Raw genomic sequence first — 17,044 nt, forward strand, 5'->3', positions numbered from 1 at the left:
TAGATAACGCGGATGCTACACTAGAGGACTGTTTTGCTATCACAGATTGGAATATGTTCCCGGGATTCATCCAATGGCATTGAGGAATACACCACCTCAGTCATCGGCTTCATCAATAAGTGCATCGATGACGTCATACCCACAGTGACTGTAGGTACATATCCCAACCAGAAGCCATGGATTACAGGATCATCCGCATCGAGCTAAGGGCTAGAGCTGCCGCTTTCAAGAAGCGGGAGGCTAATCTGGACGCTTATAAGAAATCCCACTATGCCCTCAGATGAACCATCAAACAAGCAAATCATCAATACAGGATTAAGATTGATTCCTACTACACCGGCTCTGTCGCTCATCGGATGTGGCAGGGCTTGAAAATTATTACAGACTACAAAGGGAAACCCAGTGCTGCCCAGTGATGTGAGCCTACCAGACGAGCTAAATGCCTTTTATGCTCGCTTCGAGGCAAGCAACACTGAAGCATGCATGAGATTACCATCTGTTCTGGATGACTGTGTGATAACGCTCTCGGTAGCCGATGTGAGCAAGACCTTTAAACAGGTCAACATTCACAAAGCCGCTGGGCCAGACGGATTACCAGGACGTGTACTCAAAGCATGCGCGGACCAACTGGCAAGTGTCTTCACTGACATTTTCAACCTCTCCCTGACCGAGTTCTGTAATACCTACATGTTTCAAGCAGACCACCATAGTCCCTGTGCCCAAGGAAATGAGGGTAACCTCCCTAAATGATTACCGCCCTGTGGCACTCATGTCGGTAGCCATGAAGCGCTTTGAAAGGCTGGTCATCAACAGCATCCTCCCGGACACCCTAGACCTACTCCAATTCGCGTACCACCCCAACAGATCCACAGATGACGCAATCTCAATCGCACTCCATACTGCCCTTTCTCACTTGGACAAAAGGAACACCTATGTGAGAATGCTGTTCATTGACTACAGCGCAGCGTTCAACACCATAGTGCCCACGAAGCTCATCACTAAGTTAAGGACCCTGGGACTAAACACCTCCCTCTGCAACTGGATCCTGGACTTCCTGACGGGCCGCCCCCAGGTGGTAAGAGTAGGCAACAACACGTCTGCCATGCTGATCCTTAACACTGGGGCCCCTCAGGGGTGTGTACTTAGTCCCCTCCTCCCCTTCCCTGTTCCCCCATGACTGCGTGGCCGAACACGACTCCAACCTAGGGAGGGGGTCAAAAAACTGGCAGTGTGGTGCCAGGACAACAACCTCTCTCTCAATGTGAGTAAGACAAAGTAGCTGATCATGGACTACAGGAAAAGGCGGGCCGAACAGGCCCCCATTAACATCGACGGGGCTGTAGTGGAGCGGGTCGAGAGTTTCAAGTTTCTTGATGTCATCATCACCAACGAACTATCATGGTCCAAACATACCAAGACAGTCGTTAAGCGGACACGACAAAACTTTTTCCCCCTCAGGAGACTGAAAAGATTTGGCATGGGTCCCCAGATCCTCAAAAGTTTCTACAGCTGCACCATCGAGAGCATCCTGACCGCTTGCATCACCACCTGGTAAGACCGTAAGGTGGTACAGAGGGTAATGCGAATGGCCCAGTACATCACTGGGGCCAAGCTTTCTGCCATCCAGGACCTATATAATAGGCTGTGTCAGAGGAAAGCCCATAATATTGTCAGAGACGCCAGTCAACCAAGTTATAGACTGTTTTCTCTGCTACCGTACGGCAAGCGGTACCGGAAAGCCAAGTCTAGGCCAAAATGTCTAGGACTCAACAGCTTCTACCCCCAAGCCATGAGACTGCTGAACAATTCATAAAAATATACAATTTACATTGACCCCCCTCCCTTTTGTACACTATTGCTACTCGCTGTCTGCCCCCACCTACATGTACAGTCGTGGCCAAAAGTTTTGAGAATGACACAAATATTAATTTTCACAATGTCTGCTGCCTCAGTTTGTATGATGGCAATTTGCATATACTCCAGAATGTTATGAAGAGTGATCAGATGAATTGCAATTAATTGCAAAGTCCCTCTTTGCCATGTTTGGTAGCAAAACTCATGACTATGATTACATTTCCATTATTAGCAGCATTTAGGCTGTCCACTTTGAAGAGCTGAGACAGAATGGCTATATAAGGAATGGAACATATAGGACCAGGACCCTGCTACCATTATAACCTATACAGCTGTCAGATGTGGGTGTTAACAAGCAAGAACTGAGATGGAGAGATAACAATGGAGAAAGGCCAAGGAAAGCTATTTTCATATAGAGGGAGGCAGGACTCTGTAATATGAGAATTTAGTATTTTTCATGGAAGGGCTCGGCTCTGTTACTTTGTATTAAAGTCTATATTGAATTCACAAGTTCTCGTAAGAGTGTTATATTTCTGAGGCAATATTCTACGACACATGCAAAGAACTGAATCCCCCAAAAACATTTCCACTGCATTTCAGCCCTGCCACAAAAGGACCAGCTGACATCATGTCAGTGATTCTCTCGTTAATACAGGTGTGAGTGTTGACGAGGACAAGGCTGGAGATCACTTTCATGCTGATTGAGTTTGAATAACAGACTGGGACCTTCAAAAGGAGGGTGGTGCTTGGAATCATTGTTCTTCCTCTGTCAACCAAGGTTACCTGCAAGGAAACACGTGCCGTCATCATTGCTTTGCACAAAAAGGGCTTCACAGACAAGGATATTGCTGCCAGTAAGATTGCACCTAAATCAACCATTTATTGGATCATCAAGAACTTCAAGGAGAGCGGTTCAATTGTTGTGAAGAAGGCTTCAGGGCACCCAAGAAAGTCCAGCAAGAGCCAGGACCAACTCTTAAAGTTGATTCAGCTGCGGGATCGGGGCACCACCAGTTGAGAGCTTGCTCAGGAATGACAGCAGGCAGGTGTGAGTGCATCTGCACGCACAGTGAGGCTAAGACTTTTGGAGGATGGCCTGGTGTCAAGAAGGGCAGCAAAGAAGCCACTTCTCTCCAGAATAACATCAGGGACAGACTGATATTCTGCAAAAGGTACAGGGATTGGACTGCTGAGGACTGGGGTAAGGTAATTTTCTCTGATGAATCCCCTTTCCGATTGTTTGGGGCATCCGGAAAAAAGCTTGTCCGGAGAAGACAAGGTGAGCGCTACCATCAGTCCTGTGTCATGCCAACAGTAAAGCATCCTGAGACCATTCATGTGTGGGGTTGCTTCTCAGCCAAGGGAGTGGGCTCACTCACAATTTTGCCTAAGAACACAGCCATGAATAAAGAATGGTGCCAACACATCCTCCGAGAGCAACTTCTCCCAACCATCCAGGAACAGTTTGGTGACAAACAATGCATTTTCCAGCATGATGGAGCACCTTGCCATAAGGCAAAAGTGATAACTAAGTGGCTCGGGGAACGAAATATCTATATTTTGGGTCCATGGCCAGGAAACTCCCCAGACCTTAATCCCATTGAGAACTTGTGGTCAATCCTCAAGAAGCGGCTGGACAAACAAAACCCCACAAATTCTGACAAACTCCAAGCATTGATTATGCAAGAATGGGCTGCCATCAGTCAGGATGTGGCCCAGAAGTTAATTGACAGCATGCCAGGGCGGATTGCAGAGGTCTTGAAAAAGAAGGGTCAACACTGCAAATATTGACTCTTTGCATCAACTTCATGTAATTGTCAATAAAAGCCTTTGACACTCATGAAATGCTTGTAATTGTACTTCAGTATTCCATAGTAACATCTGACAAAAATATCTAAAGACACTGAGGCAGCAGACTTTGTGAAAATGTATATTTGTGTCATTCTCAAAACTTTTGGCCACGAATGTACAGATTACTCAACTAGCCTGTACCCCAGCACACTGACTCAGTACCGGTACCCCCTGTATATAGCCTCGTTATTCTTATTCTTATTGTGTTACTTTTTATTATTACTTTTTATTTTAGTCTACTTGGTAAATATTTTGTTCTTCTTGAACTGCACTGTTGGTTAAGAGCTTGTAAGTAAGCATTTCACGGTAAAGTCTACACTTGTTGTATTCGCCGCATGTGGCAAATAAAGTTTCATTTGATTTGATCCGCATGCTTCCCATCCTAAAGAGTTAGGAACAGTTAGTGGATATATTATGATGACATTTTGTGACGTTTGTGTTCTTTTTGGCATTTGGCAAGGTTTTTATCGGCTGTTCGTGCACACACTTTTTTTTTCGAGGCAGGCTGAAGTTCGGAAGACAAAGTCTTCAATGAAGTGTTTGTTCAATTAAGTGTTTGTTGTCGTTCAATGATAGACGACTGGTTTTCATGCACATTTTTCACTTGAGAAATACTGCACCAAACATCTTAGTTAGATGTAAAATTGCGCGACTAAGAAAACGTAAAAATGTGTGACAGATTTCCTGAGTTATCTTAGACAATTCTGACAAGTTTGAGGACGTGTATACTGGCTATGGCGTCTAAAGATGGACAAACAGTACTATTGCCGCTTTTTTCCATCGTTTTCAAGTGAAGGTCTTCTAAGTGTGTATGCGAGCTAGAGTATATGATTCCCTTTGGGAATCTAGTGCAGAGCTAGAGTATATGATACCCTTTGGGAATCTAGTGCAGAGCTAGAGTATATGATTCCCTTTGGGAATCTAGTGCAGCGCTAGAGTATATGATTCCCTTTGGGAATCTAGTGCAGAGCTTGAGTATATGATTCCCTTTGGGAACCTAGAGCAGAGCTACAGTATATGATTCCCTTTGGGAATCTAGTGCAGAGCTAGAGTATATGATTCCCTTTGGGAATCTAGTGCAGAGCTAGAGTATATGAGTGAGCGGAGCAAGGAGTGCAGAGCTAGAGTATATGATTCCCTTTGGGAACCTAGTGCAGAGCTACAGTATATGATTCCCTTTGGGAATCTAGTGCAGAGCTGGAGTACATGATTCCCTTTGGGAATCTAGTGCAGAGCTAGAGTATATGAGTGAACGGAGCAAGGAGTGCAGAGCTAGATTCCCAAAGGCAGGAGTGTAGGCTCGCTCCAATTTCACTCCAGTAGCTCTCCAGTATGCTCACTTCGTGGGCCCATCATGTATTTGTAGTCTACTTGTGCACTGCTATAGCCCCTTACTGTCATGGAGTATTTTCATAAAGAAACTGATAAAGCACACAGGTACTAAATCAAGGTGACTTACAAAGATGAGGACCAAGAGCAAGAGAGCGAGTGAAGTGATGTAGTGTCCACAACTAAATAATCATTGTGGAATCTGAAAAAAGCATGATGTGTACTTACTATGTGCACATGCTAAAAGCTAGGAATGAGGTACGTAGATAACTAAGATAACTGTGTCATTGTAGCAAAGTATTTATAAACAAAACATCTGATATCTTAAAACCTCTTAAATGTAACGGCAAAATTTAGACACCCAAAAGTAAATCCAAATCCCAAATCAAATTTTATTTGTCACATGCGCCGAACAGGTGTAGACCTTACAGTGAAATGCTTACTTACAAGCCCTTAACCAACAATGCAGTTTTAAGAAAATACAAATAGTCTGGGTAGCCATTTGATTAGCTGTTCAGGAGTCTTATGGCTTGGGGGTAGAAGCTATTTAGAAGCCTCTTCGACCTAGACTTGGTGCTCCGGTACCGCATGCTGTGCGGTAGCATAGAGAACAGTCTATGACTAGGGTGGCTGGAGTCTTTGACAATTTTTAGGGCCTTCTTCTGACACCGCCTGGTATAGAGGTCCTGGATGGCAGGAAGCTTGGCCCCGGTGATATACTGGGCCGTACACACTACCCTCTGTAGTGCCTTGCGGTCGGAGGCCGAGCAGTTGCCATACCAGCCAGTGATGCAACCCGTCAGGACGCTCTCGATGGTGCAGCTGTAAAAGGACCTGCCTAGAAGGCCAGCATCCCGGAGTTTCCTCTTCACTGTTGACGTTGAGACTGGTGTTTTGCAGGTACTATTTAATGAAGCTGCCAGTTGAGGACTTGTGAGGCATCTGTTTCTCAAACTAGACACTCTAATGTACTTGTCCTCTTGCTCAGTTGTGCACTGGGGCCTCCCACTCCTTTTCCTATTCTGGTTAGAGCCAGTTTGCGCTGTTCTGTGAAGGGAGTAGTACACAGCGTTGTATGAGATCTTCAGTTTCTTGGCAATTTCTCGCATGGAATAGCCTTCATTTCTCAGAACAAGAATAGACTGACGAGTTTCAGAAGAAAGTTCTTTGTTTCTGGCTTTTTTGAGGCTGTAATCGAACCCACAAATGCTGATGTTCCAGATTACTCAACTAGTCTAAAGAAGGCCAGTTTAATTGCTTCTTTAATCAGCACAACAGTTTTCAGCTGTGCTAACATAATTGCAAAAGGGTTTTCTAATGATCAAATAGCCTTTTAAAGTGATAAACTTGGATTAGCTAACACAATGTGCCATTGGAACACAGGAGTGATGGTTGCTGATAATGGGCCTCTGTTTGCCTATGTAGATATTCCATTTTTTTAAAGAATCTGCCATTTCCAGCTACAATAGTAATTTATAACATTAACAATGTCTACACTGTATTTCTGATCAATTTGATGTTAATTTAATGGACAGAAAATTTGCTTTTCTTTCAAAAACAAGGACATTTCTAAGTGACCCCAAACTGTTGAACAGTAGTGTATGTTAAAGGATGGATACTGGTGTTATATAAAGGAGGTATAAAGCAATAAACTATTAGCATTATTCCCTGGAGACAGCATGTAAAACACATCTACAACTCCCTGCCACTGCCTTACAGCTGAAATTACGTGTCACACACACACACACGCGCATGCACACGCACACTCTCACACACACGCACACTCTCACACACACGCGCATGCACTCACTCACTTGTTTGTATGTAATTCAACTTTTCAAAAAGAAACTGGTCCATTTCAACTGGATGTCTGAATCAAGCTATGACTATAAATCTCATCGCTGCTGTTGTCTCTGAATTAGAATGGAAGTCCACATAGAGAGAACAGTTGGAACAATCACATTACAGGAAACCAAAGCGTGAAATGACAATCTAAGTAAGATCTGCATCTGTTCTGTATCCCCAAGTCCTGGTGGAGCGACAGATAGACAGACAGAGAGAGAGAGAGAGAGGGACAAAGTCCGACAGACCAAGCGACAGATCTTTCTGATGTGTGATTGTCTTTTGTGGCTCTTCCTGAGTGCGCTGTTTTTCAGATAAGAGCTCCTATGAGTCTCCCTACTTCGATTAAGGCCCATAGCTGTCTGATCCATGGCTGAAAGACCAGTGATTTTTTTTTTATCTCTCAGCTGTTAAAGTCTTGCAGGGCCCTGATGAAGAGAGTCCTAGACAGGCTCCTTAATCACATCTCGCTCCATGTTCATCACGGCCTGAGCTCATGCTCGCTTTCAGGCCGAAAGCTGTGGCACGGGGGAGAGAGGTAGGGATGGAGGGAGGAAGGGAGAGAGGTAAGGGATGGAGGGAGGAAAGGAGAGAGATAGGGATGGAGGGAGGAAAGGAGAGAGGTAGGGATGGAGGGAGGAAGGGAGAGAGGTAGGGATGGAGGGAGGATGGGAGAGAGGATGGAGGGGAGGGAGGTGGGAAACGGTTTCACGCTGACAGAATAACTGTTGTGTTCAGGGGTCACTCTCTAATATCAACAGAGACTGGAGATAACCACCTAACTTTCAGGGACAAATCCATTAAACCTTTGCTTTAAATGCTTTAAATGCTTTAAATGCTTTAAAAGAAAACTTTTCAGCATTTTTTTGGTGGTGATAACGTTCAACCTTGAATGTGGTTTGGAATTTCGCCCCTGATAAAAGAGGATTTAGGACCAATGATAAAGAGAAAGATGAACCCTGATTAGCATCATAACAACAACGTCCTATCACCTTATAAAAGGTAAAGCTTGTTGTTCTAGAAGCCGTTGTGTGGACTCTCTCTGAGAAACCTGTCCTGGAAATGTCCCAAGAAATGTACATCTCTGAGGTCACTTTGATGTGACACTGTAGGAAGAGCAAACATCTGAGGGGCAATAATTCTGGTATGACTTTATCTGCAGCGCTGAGTGCATGTACTGTACGTTTCTCTGATGTGTATTGTCACTTGACTTTCCGGCCTTATCCAAGGAAGGAAAATCACGCAGCTTAGCTGTGTGTGTACCCAAGTTTGATTGTTATCTGTGTGAGTCAAAGCCTGTTCACATCCTGTAGGTCCTAAAGTCTGACTACCTGAAGATGTATACAGACAGAATACATGTGCAGGCATGCACACACAGAAAGTGTTAACAAGTGTTAACAAGTAATTTGTTTTGTTGAGACATAACACAGTCTGTCTCCATTAAGATAGAAAGTACAACAATAAATATACAAAGTACAAAATGAAAAAGCACTGTTCTTTCCAAAGAACAAATTCGTCCTCCATGAATCATCATATCATTTGCGAACCTACATGTGGTAGCAAGTTTACAAGCTAAGAGGTTTGGTCCAATGTGACTATCTATCTGAGCGAGTTGCCCAAAATGCAGTTATGTTGTCTTGACACGAATCTCTATGAGCTGGAAAGGGCATTACCACAGATAGAACAATGAGACAGATATTTCACCGGATGTATAAATGTGAAATATCTGCTTAATAATATCTCCATTCAATACCAAATATGGTAGTGAGAGGAAGCCCAGTGGCAGGCAGTGGGAGATGGATTTTGGCCAACATACTCATCACAAGTTGCACCTGTGTAACGATTATGCTGTTTAATCAGCTTCTCGATATGCCACACCTGTTAGGTCGATGGATTATCTTGGCAAAGGAGAAACACTCACTAACAGGAATGTAAACAAATTTGTGCAAACATTTTTGAATGAAACATGAAACACTACATTTTGCGTTTATATTTTTTTCAGTGTAAGATAGTAAGATAAGATAGTTCCTGTTTACATACGCAAAAAATATATAGTTTCTGTTTGCATTTAGAGTAAGTCATTAGACTCATCACACTTAATTATCAAACCTGAATTAGTCCAGATGTCATTCATCCACAAGAGAGTTCCATACCAAACATACATCCCTCCTGTATGCAAAAAAAAAATTGTTGCCAAATTGCATTATAAAGTCATCACCCTTAAATATCACACCTTGATTTGGTTAGAGGTCTCTTGATTAATTAACAGGAGTGTTGTACTTTACAAGCCATGTAAATAAGAAAAGCTGGGTCATGGATTTTGCAGTTGAGGAATTTCTTAGCCATAGACATGCTGAAACATGATGTCAACAGACAAGCTCTAACACTACCTCTACATGCAGTCCACTCTACATTTATAGAATCCTTTAAAGGGGGGGGGGGGGGCTTACCCGATGATGTAAGCCAGGACCCCCAGCTGGATCAATCGGCACACGACCCCCACCCTCTTGTTCCGTACCAGCACCTGACGGGGGGTCTCGTACTCGAAGAAGAAGTCAGAGAGGGTGTTTGTGATGAAACTCTTCATCTTGCTCCTCCGCTGGTAAGAGGAAGGTCTCTCAACCCCGCTGGTATACATACACTCTCTCTCTCTCTCTCTCTCTCTCTCTCCACCTCCCTTCTTCAGCCTCTCTTAATTATTCTTCAGCCTCCCTTAACCAACAGCTGACACGTTTCAGTAGCAGTGTTGGACTTTCTCCCTCTCTCACTCTCTTTGTCTCTTTGACTGTCTCTCTCTCTCTCTCTCTCCTCACAGGCGGTCCTCCTCCCCGTCACCCTTCCCTCTCTCACACTTCCTCATTCACTAACCTACCGAATCTCTTTCTCTTTTCTCTCTCTCTCTCTCTCTCTCTCTCTTTTTCCCTCACTCCAAAACAAACAAATATTATTGCATTTTGCCGTAAACCAAGGTGTTACTGGTCCCCAGTCCTTTAAAGCAAATAATGACTACACTGAGCCACTGATCAGATCATTCAACATCTGTCACAGACATCCTTAAACTGCATCTGTTTGATCAACACAGAACCGTTGAACAAACGCAATTCATTTACATGTGCTGTGTGTTGCTTAGGAATGAGTTCAACACAACAACACCGCACAGAATGTTGCCATGTTGATTTAAAATATAATCTATAAACTCATCTCTGGCCAGCAATGGAAAGTATAAGTTAAATGTGTTATTTATCCCTACTTTTCGAATAGCAAATGAGCTAGCATTTAAAATGTCAAAATTACCACACAACTAGCCCTATTTATACAGGGTTGTTACAACTGTATAGCCTACATAAACAGTAGCATATTGAGCTACTGCTCTATGCTCTGAACTCCCATGGTTTTCAAAGCTTACTTCTAGTCCAGGGCTGTGTCAAATGCATATTAAATACTTCAGGTGTACTGATTGACTTACTGTAGTTTGCGGTGTCCAAGCTAAATCAAGCGTGTCTCAAAAACTTGGCCCTAGGCCTATTTCAAGTAGGTCTATTTACTTCCAGAGAATTTATTTACCCCAGTGTGTGTGCGGATTTGCGTGACAGAACTTGAAACAATTCAATGGGGATTTGTGTCATTCCAATAACGATACTGTAAATACTGATGTTCTGAGTCTTATCCTGGACAACCATGTCTGTGTACTGACTACTGAACTGTAAGCTAATGGAGAAAGTAGTTCAATATATCAATGTGTTATAGTTTATTATAAACTGGGTGGTTCGAGCCCTCAATATTGATTGGCTGACAGCCGTGGTATATCAGACCGTATACCACGGGTATGACAAAACATATATTTTTACTGCTCTAATTACGTTGGTAACCAGTTTATAATAGCAATAAGGCACCTCGGGGGTTTGTGGTATATGGCCAATATACCACGGCTAAGGGTTGTGCCTAAGAACAGCCTTAGGCGCGATGCGTCGTACCTAAAACAGCCCTTAGCCGTGGTATATTGGTCATATACCACACCCCCTCGTGTGATAGACTGTAATAGACTAGTTGAAGTAGGCTAAGCTGGAATCATTCAAAGAACATTTGCAAACCATGTACAGTGTCTGCTGTCAGGAAAAACATGTATTGTAATTGGATAAACTATGTCTGGATCACTGGATCACTGCCTCACAAGTTTGTTAAAGGGGCAGACCAGTCAAAAACATGATTTCAGTTTTTTTTAATGATATTTCCACCAATACTTAGACTGGGTCACGTCTCTGGCAACCGTACTGATAGAATGAACGACCAGCCGGCTTGGATAGCAGCAACCCTCGTTTTCGGGACTATATCTCGTGAAAGGATGTGTTGGGTGGTCCTTTGCATGGGGTGATGTAAGTTACCTTTAACAATCAGTCTTCCAGATAGGTGACACAGGAACCTTGGTGTAAAACTCTTTAGTAATAAAATGCAATTGCAGACAGAGATTCACATACAGAGTACCTCAGCAGTCTATAGTAAAGATCTGTGTGGCAAAACAAGAGAACACATTCTTTAAAATCCACCTTTCCAGAAACAAGTCTCTCACCGTTGCCGCTTGCTATAGACCACCCTCTGCCCCCAGCTATGCCCTGGACACCATATGTGAATTGATTGCCCCCCCTCTATCATCAGAGCTCGTGCTGCTAGGTGATCTAAACTGGGACATGCTTAACACCCCGGTCATTCTACAATCTAAGCTTGATGACCTCTGTCACGACTTCCACCGAAGTCGTTTCCTCTCCTTGTTCGGGCGGTGTTCGGCGGTCGGTGTCACCGGTCTTCTAGCCATCGTCGATTCACTTTTCATTTTCCATTTGTTTTGTCTTGTTTTCCTACACAGCTGGTTTCCATTTCCCTCATTATTTGTTGTGTATTTAACCCTCTGTTCCCCCCATGTCTTTGTGTGGGATTGTTTGTTGTAAGTGCTTGTGCACATGTTTACTGGTGCACGTCGGGTTTTTATACCCATATTCTGTTGTATTTTATGCCGTTGGTTTTTGGATTAAACTGCTCCGGCTACTATCTAGTTCTGCTCTCCTGCGTCTGACTTCCCTGCCACCAGTTACGCACCCCCTTACACCCTCAATCTCACACAAATGATCAATGAACCTACCAGATACAACAAATCCGTAAACACAGGCACCCTCATAGATATCATCCTAACCAACTTGCCCTCCAAATACACCTCTGCTGTCTTCAACCAAGATCTCAGCGATCACTGCCTCATTGCCTGCATCCGTAATGGTTCTGCGGTCAAACGACCACCCCTCATCACTGTCAAACGCTCCCTAAAACACTTCAGCGAGCAGGCCTTTCTAATCGACATGGCCCAGATATCCTGGAAGGATATTGACCTCATCCCGTCAGTGGAGGATGCCTGGTTATTCTTTAAAAGTGCCTTCCTCACCATCTTAAATAAGCATCCCCCATTCAAAGAAATGTAGAACCAGGAACAGATATAGCCCGTGGTTCACTCCAGACCTGACTGCCTTTGACCAGCACAAAAACATCCTGTGGCGTACTGCATTAGCATCAAATAGCCCCCGTGATATGCAACTTTTCAGGGAAGTTAGGAACCAATATACACAGTCAGTTAGGAAAGCTAAGGCTAGCTTTTTCAAACAGAAATGTGCATCCTGTAGCACAAACTCAAAAAAGTTCTGGGACACTGTAAAGTCCATGGAGAATAAGAGCACCTCCTCCCAGCTGCCCACTGCACTGAGGCTAGGAAACACTGTCACTACCAATAAATTTACGATAATTGAGAATTTCAATAAGCATTTTTCTACGGCTGGCCATGCTTTCCACCTGGCTACCCCTACCCTGGTCAACTGCCCTGCGCCCCCCACAGCAACTCGCCCAAGCATCCCCCATTTCTCCTTCACCCAAATCCAGACAGCTGATGTCCTGAAAGAGCTGCAAAATCTGGACCCCTACAAATCAGCCGGGCTAGACAATCTGGACCCTCTCTTTCTAAAATTATCTGCCGAAATTGTTGCAACCCCTATTACTAGCCTGTTCAACCTCTCTTTCATATCGTCTGAGATTCCCAAAGATTGGAAAGTTGCCGCAGTCATCCCCCTCTTCAAAGGGGGAGACACTCCAGACCCAAACTGCTACAGACCTATATCTATCCTACCCTACCTTTCTAAGGTCTTCGAAAGCCAAGTTAACAAACAGATCACCGACCATTTCGAATTCCACCGTACCTTCTCCGCTATGCAATCTGGTTTCCGAGCTGGTCATTGTTGCACCTCAGCCACGCTCAAGGTCCTAAACGATATCATAACTGCCATCAATAAGAGACAATACTGTGCAGCCGTATTCATTGACCTGGCCAAGGCCTCCGACTCGGTCAATCACCACATTCTTATCTGCAGACTCAACAGCCTTGGTTTCTCAAATGATTGCCTCGCCTGGTTCACCAACTACTTCTCTGATAGAGTTCAGTGTGTCAAATCGGAGGGCCTATTGTCCGGACCTCTGGAAGTCTCTATGGGGGTGCCACAGGGTTCAATTCTCGGGCCGACTCTCTTCTCTGTATACATCAATGATGTCGCTCTTGCTGCTGGTGATTCTCTGATCCACATCTACGCAGACGACACCATTCTGTATACCTCTGGCCCTTCTTTGGACACTGTGTTAACTAACCTCCAGACGAGCTTCAATGCCATACAACTCTCCTTCCGTGGCCTCCAACTGCTCTTAAATGCAAGTAAAACTAAATGTATGCTCTTCAACCGATTGCTGCCCGCACCTGCCCACCCGTCCAGCATCACTACTCTGGACGGTTCTGACTTAGAATATGTGGACAACTACAAATACCTAGGTGTCTGGTTAGACTGTAAACTCTCCTTCCAGACTCACATTAAGCATCTCCAATCTAAAATTAAATCTAGAATCGGCTTCCTATTTCGCAACAAAGTGTCACGTCCTGGCCAGTATAAGGGTGAATTGTCATTGTAGTTTGGTCAGGACGTGGCAGAGGGTATTCGTTTTATGTGGTTCGGGGTTGTCACGTCCTGGCCAGTATATAAGGTTAATTGTTTTGTAGTTTGGTCAGGGCGTGGCAGGGGGTATTTGTTTTATGTGGTTCGGGGTGGTGCGTTTGTGTAAAGGGTGTTTGATTTAGTATTTCCGGGTTTTGGTTTATGTTTAGTGAATTCTATGGTTAGTCTAGTGTGTGTGTTTCTATGTTTGGTTGATTGGGGTTGGGACTCTCAGTTGAAGGCAGGTGTTGTCTATCTGCCTTTGATTGAGAGTCCCATATATTAGGGTGTGTTTGTGTTATTTGTGGGGGAATTGTTCTGTGTTGAGCTTTGCTTTGCCAGACTGTTTGTTAGTTGTTCGTTTTTCGGTTTTGTTATGTTGTATGTTCATTTTTGAAGATAATTAAAAATCAAGATGAGCATTCACGTACCTGCTGCGTTTTGGTCCTCATTCACCGACAACAACCGTGACAAGGGTGGTGTTTTTGTTGAAGGGGCATTTGATTTAAGTATTCCGGGGGTTTTTGGGCACTGTTTGATTTTGATTTTCATGTATTCTATATTTAGTCTAGTGTGTCTATTTCTATGTTTGGTTAATTGGGGTTGGGACTCTCAGTTGAAGGCACGTGTTGTCTATTTGCCTTTGATTGAGAGTCCCATATATTAGGGTGTGTTTGTGTTTGTCATTGGTGGGAGATTGTTCTGTGTTTAGCCTTGTGCCTTGCCAGACTGTTTTGTTGATCGGTCGTTCTTTTGGTGTTCATTTTGAATTTATTAAACGTCAAGATGAGCATACACATACCTGCTGCGTTTTGGTCTCATCACTACGACAACTATGACACAAAGCATCCTTCACTCATGCTGCCAAACATACCCTCGTAAAACTGACCATCCTACCGATCCTCGACTTCGGCGATGTCATTTACAAAATAGCCTCCAACACTCTACTCAACAAATTGGATGCAGTCTATCACAGTGCCATCCATTTTGTCACCAAAGCCCTATATACTACCCACCACTGCGACCTGTATGCACTTGTTGGCTGGCCCTCGGTTCATACTTGTCGCCAAACCCACTGGTTCCAGGTCATCTACAAGTCTCTGCTAGGTAAAGCCCCGCCTTATATCAGCTCACTGGTCACCATAGCAGCACCCACCTGTAGCACGCGCTCCAGCAGGTATATCTCACTGGTCACCCCCAAAGCCATTTCTTCCTTTGGATGCCTTTCCTTCCAATTCTCTGCTGCCAATGACTGAAACGAACTGCAAAAATCACTGAAGCTGGAGATTCATATCTCCCTCACTAGCTTTATGCACCAGCTGTCAGAGCAGCTCACAGATCACTGCACCTGTACATAGCCCTTCTGTAAATAGTTGGATCTCATCCCCATACTGTATATATTTATTTATCTTGCTCCTTTGCACCCCAGTATCTCTACTTGCACATTCATCTTCTGCACATCTACCATTCCAGTGTTAAATTGCTATATTGTAATTACTTCGCCACCATGGCCTATTTATTGCCTTACCTCTCTTATCCTACCTCATTTGCACACACTGTATATAGACTTTTTTCTACTGTATTATTGACTGTATGTTTGTTTTACTCCATGTGTAACTCTGTGTTGTTGTATGTGTCAAACTGCTTAGCTTTATCTTGGCCAGGTCGCAGTTGTAAATGAAATGAGAACTTGTTCTCAACTTGCCTACCTGGTTAAATAAAGGTGAAATAAATAACAAATACAACCTACCGTCAATCATATCTTAACATTGTTGTATCAGATTAGATACGAAGTATCAAAGATGAGAAAAACATTTATAGACTGTGGTTTCTCACTCTGTTATCTCGGCCTTGAGGCTGCGTGTCTATCAGCAGGTGCAGACAATTCTCAGCCTGAGAACGAAAGCAGTACATCTCCATTTACCCAGTACTTTTCCATCATTGCGCATTGCAAGCATACAAAAGTTATCACATATATACAATAATCATGGCATTGGTGTAGCCCCACACCCCCACCAACAGATGAAATAGTATTAGAAAAAAATGAAAACATGATAAATATTATTTGAATAGGTTTTTGTGGCCCCCAACCCCCATCAAAGTTGTCCATCCCTGCTGTAGAGTAAACACTGCTCACCCCTTCAAAGTTAGAGGCTACATTTAAGTGAAAAAAACCTAGATCCCAGTGTTTGGAGGATATATACAAATCAAATTAAACTTTATTCGTCACATGTGCCGAATAAAACAAGTGTAGACCTTACCATGAAATGCTTACTTACAAACCCTTAACCAACAGTGCAGTTCAAGAAGAATTAAGAAAATATTTACCAAATAAAATAAAATAAAAAATATATAAAATGTAACACAATAAAAGAACATTGAGCTCAAGGGGGGCAATACCTCTAGACTTCTGTAATATTAGACATCGAGCACCAGCTGTTATTGACAAATAGACACACCCCCACCCCTCATCTTACCAGACGTACCTTCTCTGTTTTGGCGGCGCACATGGAAAATCCCACCAGCTCTATATTATCCGCGTCGTCGTTCAGCCACAACTCGGTGAAACATAAGCTATTACAGTTTTTAATGTCCCATTGGTTGGATAATCTTAATCGTAGGTCATCAATTAGGCAATAAAACAGATGGCAGTGGGAATTTACTCACTCGCTAACGAATTCTCAGAAGGCAGCCTGACCTCCGCCCCCTTTTCTGTCTTTTCTTCAAGCAAATGACGGGGATTTGGGCCTGTTCCCAGAAAGTAGTATATCTTTCTCGTCAGAGCTCATTAAAGGAAAAAGCTTCTTCCAGTTTGAGGTGAGTAATCACTGTTCTGATGTCCAGAAGATATTTTCGGTCATAAGAGACAGAAGCAGCAACATTTTGTACAAAATAAGTTACAAACAATGCGAAAAAAAAAAAACAAAATAGCAGTTGGTTAGGAGCACGTAAAACATCAGCCATCTTAGCATATATTCTGTCAATTAGGGTGGGGGGGGGATTTTAGGAACCTTTTAGGTATCACAAATATATTTAAAATGTATTTGATCAAATATTGAATTTTGAATATTGAACACAATCGTTTTCACGAGTCTCCTCTTTCTATAGAGTCATATTAGTTTTGTAGGTCAAACCGTTGTGATGCCACAGACAGTTTT

The 17,044-nt window shown here is 43.4% G+C and overlaps 1 protein-coding gene across 5 annotated transcripts in view; it reads right to left on the minus strand.

Annotated features, from left to right (window-relative positions):
* The window catches only part of LOC106603936 (P2X purinoceptor 1), a 109,281-nt gene extending 99,575 nt beyond the window's left edge, over positions 1 to 9,706 (minus strand). The window contains exon 1 of one of the 5 annotated variants that reach the window (XM_045717395.1): positions 9,327 to 9,706. In XM_045717395.1, the coding sequence (XP_045573351.1) occupies positions 9,327 to 9,514 (188 nt within the window). In that variant the 5' untranslated portion in view covers positions 9,515 to 9,706. The remainder of the gene's footprint in view (positions 1 to 9,326) is intronic. The other 4 variants (XM_045717394.1, XM_045717396.1, XM_045717397.1 and 1 more) reach the window with 4 other exon arrangements.
* Between the last annotated feature and the right edge of the window lie 7,338 nt (positions 9,707 to 17,044).

Source organism: Salmo salar, chromosome ssa04 (assembly GCF_905237065.1).
Source record: "Salmo salar chromosome ssa04, Ssal_v3.1, whole genome shotgun sequence".
In the NCBI taxonomy this organism is placed as follows: domain Eukaryota; kingdom Metazoa; phylum Chordata; class Actinopteri; order Salmoniformes; family Salmonidae; genus Salmo; species Salmo salar.